This window comes from Trichechus manatus, unplaced genomic scaffold (genome assembly GCF_000243295.1).
Source record: "Trichechus manatus latirostris isolate Lorelei unplaced genomic scaffold, TriManLat1.0 scaffold00018, whole genome shotgun sequence".
Lineage (NCBI taxonomy): Eukaryota > Metazoa > Chordata > Mammalia > Sirenia > Trichechidae > Trichechus > Trichechus manatus.
In genome coordinates this window covers 9,539,941-9,546,408 of record NW_004443954.1, presented here as the reverse complement: position 1 = coordinate 9,546,408, position 6,468 = coordinate 9,539,941, and the positions used below count along the sequence as shown (strand labels likewise).

Below are 6,468 nucleotides of genomic sequence, written 5' to 3'. Positions count from 1 at the left end.
AGCCCCTCAGGAAGAAGCAAAGATGGCGCACAGAGCCAGGTATTTGAGCGAAAGGAAGGGGAGGTGGTGAGAGGTAAGGAAGAAATCAAAAGAAGCAGAAAAAAAAGCAATACCAGCAGCCAAGAGAAATGGCACTCAGAGAGCCGGCCGGTTCGGGTGTGTGGAATCCAAGCAGCCGGTGTTTCCCGGTCAAGAGATTATGGCTGCGGGAAGCAGAGGAGGCCGAGTCAAGGTGAAGAAGGTTGGGGGGTGGGAAAGTGTGTATTGCAAATTACCAGTTGTTTTGTCTCCCGCTGGAAGCTCCGTGAAGCTGCTTTCTCGTATCCCCTGTTTGCTGGTCTCCGATAGGAGTCCACAATGGTGGATCCGCACTGCATTAGCTAGTAGGGGACCTCTACATGAATCTCTCCTCGCTCTCTGTTCTCTGTCAGTTTTCTCACTCCATTTGGTGCTTGGCTGAGTTCTTTATCTCTTCATTTGATGCTTTAGGGTTTCAGGATTGTTGTTTTCTCTGTTCGGCTTAGTTTTTCAGGTCTTTGCTGTGGAGGGACGGCGTGGTGCTTCTGCCTAGAGCGCCATTTTGCCGGAACTGTGCTCCATTTTTTTTTAATTGCATTTATCATTCTGTAACATTGTGTAACTGACTTGTTTATTATGTTTACTGCTAGATTCTCTCCTCGTTAGAATGTAATCACTAAAAAGGCAGGAATCTTTGTGTAGTTCGTTGGCATTTCCCACCATGCCTAGAACCGTGCCTGACACGCAGAGGGCCCTCAATACGTAATTGTTGAATACATGAATGAATGTGGTAAGAAGTATGGGCTAAGCTATCCATAGTAGGTATAAAGCCCTACCCCCCAACTCATTCCATCCTACACCCTGTACATTCCTTTACTGGAAAATTGTGGTTTTTATTTGAGGTAAAGAGCTTTGCTTTCCTTTCTTGTGAGCTCCTCCTCCAAAGATGAAGATGAATGAGCCCAGTGTTCCATTGGCTCTTGCTGAGAAGATAGGCAGGTTCATATTTACAGAGCCACTTACACCTGCATGGTGCAATGAGAATGTGTTCTCTTGCCTGTTTCCCAGTCAGTACAAGAATAGGACCTTCCTTCTTTTTAGGTTTGCATTAAAGAAAGGTCTCGACATTCAGTAACGTGGCATGTAATCTGGGAGCACTTTTTGATCTCCAAAATGTATCTAGCGTATTTCCATTGCCCATGGCTGTGAGGTCCCTCCTGCTCTCCCCTCTCCTAGGGACACCCCCGGATGGAAGACAGCCTTACTTTCACAAGGCTCTCTCTTCTCCAAGAGAAGTTCTTAGCAGAGAAGTTTTCTCTTCTGACTCACTCTCTTTTTTAAAGAGCGCAGACACATTTAAATATATGGTTATATATGTGTATGGGGTGGATGCACTGTGTTCAGAGCATTTGCACTGAGACAGACTAGAAAGCTGTAGGAAGCTGTCTCAGGGGCTAGGGATTTTTCCCGCACTTTCTCTAATCACTCCAGTAACGTTTCATGACCTTGCCCTGTTCACTTCCTTCTCAGCACTTTCCGTAAGTTCTTACTACTTGTGTTTACCGATCTCCACCAATAGAACATGCAGTGTATGAGGGCAAGGGCTAGCCCCCCAGCATTAACACAGGGTGTGGAATAATGCATCTCGTAGAAGGCAAGAGAAGCATAAGTGCTTGTCATGGCGGATGCTATGATGCACCAAAATCGGTTTGTGTGCCTTTGTGCGTGTATCATGGCAGCCTAAACTGGGATCTTTATCCTGCGTCAATTGTATAAAAGAATTTCTGACTGGAAGTTTGCGTCTGGCCTTAAATTCTAGGTCTGTCCCGCCTAAGTCTCCCAGACATAGTTCCGGTATTGGTAGAGAGAGGAAGGCAGAGCAGGTGTTCTCTAAATTCCTTCCTCGCTTGTAGTGTTTAGGATATTTTCACTATACGTTATTATGAAATTGTTAGCAATTTTGTCATTAGTTTCATGCATTTCAGTCCAGTTCCATTTTGGTACCTGAGCTGCACGGCTTCTGACATGCATTTGAAAACACAGTTTACTATACATATAAGATAGTTTATATTCTAGTGGTAAGCTTATATTTACATGATGCGATTTTTCACATCACGTCCTTATTCTTTTCTTCCCCACATGCTTGTTGTTGGATTTGTCCTAGAGAAGTTAGGCAGTGGCCGGTGGTAGTTTTTATTTCTGTCTCTTTCAAGGCCCAAGTTATTGCCATACTAGTAAAATAAATTGATATACTCATGTTTATAGTTTTCCAACGAAAAGTGAACATAGAGATTAATGCATGTCCTTCATTTTACTAAGATTGACAAAAGGGCAGTGACTTGCCCAACATTCCATCAGTTATTGTGACAGTCGTAATTAGCATCAGGTAGTCTGTGACTCTCAGTCCTTTGTTTTTGAAACTACAATTGAGGTCATCTCCAGGAGACACGTATTTATACAGTGCTGACTGTTGACCGCTGTTCTGGTTGTTGGGGATACAGTGGGACACAAGACAGATGTAGGTATGACCGTCACAAATCTTACCCTCTGCCAGGGGAGATAGACATAAAACAATTATTTATAATTATAAGAAGGATTGCAAAAGGTGAGGCAGTGTGCTGAAACTTATCACATAGCCAGAAATTTAACCTAGAGTCGGGGTCAGGGAAGCCCTCTTGATGGAACTTGAAGGTTGCATAGGAGTAAGTTTGTCAGTGAGGGAAGGAGAACATTCTAGACCTACTGAACAGCCTGTACAAAGGCCCAGAATGAGCAGATGGTGAGTGGGAAGAACTGAGTGAAGACCAGCATAGGGAGCAAGGTGAAGAGAGCTTGAGATAAATAGGTGAGCATCCGATTTTGGAGGGCTTTGTAAACCATGGCAAGCATTAGTTGACTTCAGTGGAAACCCATTGCAGAGTTTTAAGCAGTGGAGTGGCTACACTTGGAAGTTGTTTAATCCCTCAAGTATCACTTTGTTCTCAAGGGCGTGAAAGCACAGTCCACACCAGCCTTCAGACTGATCGTGACCCGTGTGCTCAGCATTGATTAGCAGGAGGCGTAGGAAGTATAGTTGGTTCTGTCTTTCATCTTGTTATTGGGTCAACACCATCAAACCTCACTTCAGACTGATCCATAGACTCAGGCTTTGGATTGGCCTTTTGGTGATATTTGGAATGATCTCATCTTCTGCCCTTAACCGGACAGCCAGCCTATCTGACACCTTACCTTGCTTTGAAGGTCTGGTTCTTATCTTGGTGTCCTGAGGTGCCGGTTCTCTATCAGACTCTCTCACCTGTTAGGAGCCTGTGGATTTGAGTCCTAGTAAGTTGTGTTGGTCACATTAATTCATTTGTTTAGCACCTAACTTTGCAATCATAGTTTCAAGGGAATCAAATGCATTTGCTGCAGATATTGCTTTGTTTTATTAAGAATGTTTGGGTTTTGAAATAACAATTTAATTTGTAACAACTTATAATTTATTTCCCTCGTTCCAGTTGACATGATTTAATTTTCTTGTGATTTTTGTGATGAATATGCAGTGAAATGTTTGCGTTGTTACTATGTGTTCAATGACATGTATTTTTTCCTTAATTTACAGTTTTCTCGTGTACTGAAGAATAGAGCCTGGCCCACCTTTAAACAGGCCAAATCTAAAATCTCGCCATTGCACAGCAGTGATTTCTGCCCTACCAATTGCCATGTCAATGTGATGGAAGTTTCTTATCCCAAAACATCAACCTCCCTAGGGAGCGCGTTTGGTGTTCAGTTGGACAGTAGGAAGCATAATTCTCATGATAAAGAGAATAAATCTTCGGAGCAAGGTATGTTAGATTTTAAACTTTATCCAATCACGAGAAGGAATTTATGCAATCGTAATTATTACAGCATCCCTGACATTTGATAGATTCCTGGTATATAAGCAAGTCTGAACTTTTATATAAAAGGATTCCTCACTATAACCATTTGGGTAATTATGCGTAAGTGTTTATAGAATGAAGATGGAGTTACACGTCTTTATTATTTTTTCTTCTAAGAAGAACGCTTGCTCTTGCCTTCCTTATGTGTGTGATAGGCACAGCTCGTCTTTCTATGAAAACCACTACCTCGAAATGGCCTTATGACTTTGAGAAAAATACAGGAGTGGCAACTACAGGGATGTATAATACGATTCAGCACCACCACAATAGGAAGAGGGATCGGAATGCATTCCTAGATTTTAATTACAACTCCCCACAAGCTTTACTTCCTGAATTAAATTCAGCATTGGATCGAAATTTTATTTTATATTAGCTCGAGCACCTAAAATGAATTGAACTTAATTTGTTACTGTAAGTTCAAGGTAGTAAATGTTACTTTGGAATGCTTTTAACTCCTCAGGGAAGCTGAGCCCAATGGTGTACATTCAGCATACAATTACAACCATGGCGGCGCCTTCCGGTCTGTCTCTAGGACAGCAAGATGGGCATGGTCTCCGGTATTTGTTAAAGGAAGAAGACTTAGAAACCCAAGATATCTATCAGAAACTGTTGGGAAAGCTTCAGACTGCACTGAAAGAGGTGGAGATGTGTGTTTGTCAAATAGATGAGTAAGTATTTTAAACTATATTTTTAAGTTTCCCTAATAGAATCAGTATAGAAAATGTGCCTTTGAAAATCAATCATCCTCTCCTTAGTTTTTGGAAATGTGTGAGATTTGTGCTGACTTTATAGATCCTCTTCATTCTAACACTGTAAAAATAAAAAAAAAAAAAAAACAACTATGAATATGTGAAAAAAGCAAATATATATAGATAGATATTTTAAGGGAAGAGAAAGACAAATCTCTAACATAGAAGAGCACTAAATCAGTGTCAGAGTGCAAGTATGAAATTGAAAAATGTGATTGAAAGAGTAGTGGCTGTATATTGGGAGTGCCTTGTGTCCTTTACAGAACATAGCACAGTGTTTAATGTATATGCACTCAGTAGATATTTATGAAACATTTAACATATAGCAAGTACTTACCATTTAACCCGGTTGTTAAATGAGTAAATGTAAAATAATGTATCCCTAGGACCAGTAATTATTTCTGGTCTGATTGAATCAATAGTGTACTAAGCAATAACCCCAAGAGCTGTGGCAACAGTTTGAAAGTTTTAACTAAGAGAAGATGAACACAATTAATTAGAATTTTTCCAAAGAAATCAACTCTAATTCTTATTTAAGAAATGAATCATTGGACTGTTATGAAGAATTGCTTGCCTCTTTAGGATGATATAGGAGTCTCTGGGTGATGCAAATCGTTAAATGCTTGGCCGCTAACCAAAAGACTGGCAATTTGAACCCACCCAGAGGTGCCTCAGAAGAAAGACAGGGCGGTCTGCTTCCGAAACATCACAGCCATGAAAACCCTAGGGAGCCTAGTTCTACTCTGCACACACAAGGTCACCATGAGTCAAAGTCAACTCAATGGCAACTGGTTTAGGTTTTTTTTTTTAGGATGATGTAATACATCATGGCTTGTGTTTATTGTTGACCTCTAATCTAGGCAGCTCGGGATGGTTAAAACAACATGGGATTGGGAATAGAAGCCTGGATTCTAGTCTTGGCGCTAAACCTCAGTTTCTCATCTAAAAAACAGGATGAATAATAATAACCAATTACAAGTTTGTGGTGAAAATGATAAAAATCATATAAAAAAACCATCAGCACAGTGCCTAACATCATGCTTGCTCATCCATTCAAGTGATGGAAATTACTTAACGTCTCCAAAGTTGGTAGACTCTGAAAATGAAATAAACACTATTGGATAGCCACAGTGGCTGCAATGATGGGTTCAAACACAGCAACGATTGTGAGGATGGCACCGGACCGGGTAGTGTTTCATTCTGTTGTACATGGGGTTGCTGAGTCTGAACCCACTAGACCGCACCTAACAACAACGCTGTTTTTTTGTACTCTCTTTATGTGGTTGTAGATTTAAATTGATATGAGATGTGTATTGTTTACTTCGCATGCCTATTGCTGTTGAGTCAATTCTGACTCATAGCTACCTTACAGGACAGAGTAGAATTTCCCCATAGGGTTTCCAAGGCTGTAATCTTTATGAAAGCAAACTGCCACAGCTTTCTCCTATGGAATGGCTGATGGGTTCGAACCTCCAACCTTTTGGTTAGCAACTGAGTGCTTACCCACTGTGCTGCTAGGGCTTCTGTTACTTCACATACATGTATATAATCCCATATTTCCATGGATAATAAAGTTTTGATACAAATATTTAGAAATTATTCTAAGCCTTTATGGTAATTAAATATTATATGAATGAAATCATAGCTGACATGATCCTTTGCTTTCTACATCTTTAAAATTTAGAGATTAAAATCTCCATATTGGATGCATCATTTTTTTTTTTTTTATTTTTTTTTATATTTTATCATACTTCAGGTGAAGGCTTACAGAACAAATAGTT

General features: G+C 40.4%; 1 protein-coding gene across 1 annotated transcript in view; it reads left to right on the top strand.

Moving 5' to 3' along the window:
- The window catches only part of PREX2 (phosphatidylinositol-3,4,5-trisphosphate dependent Rac exchange factor 2), a 324,079-nt gene that overhangs the window by 187,478 nt on the left and 130,133 nt on the right, over positions 1-6,468 (top strand). Inside the window, exons 24-25 of the mRNA XM_012554436.1 lie at positions 3,620-3,842; positions 4,399-4,606. Of these exons, the coding sequence (XP_012409890.1) occupies positions 3,620-3,842; positions 4,399-4,606 (431 nt within the window). The remainder of the gene's footprint in view (positions 1-3,619; positions 3,843-4,398; positions 4,607-6,468) is intronic.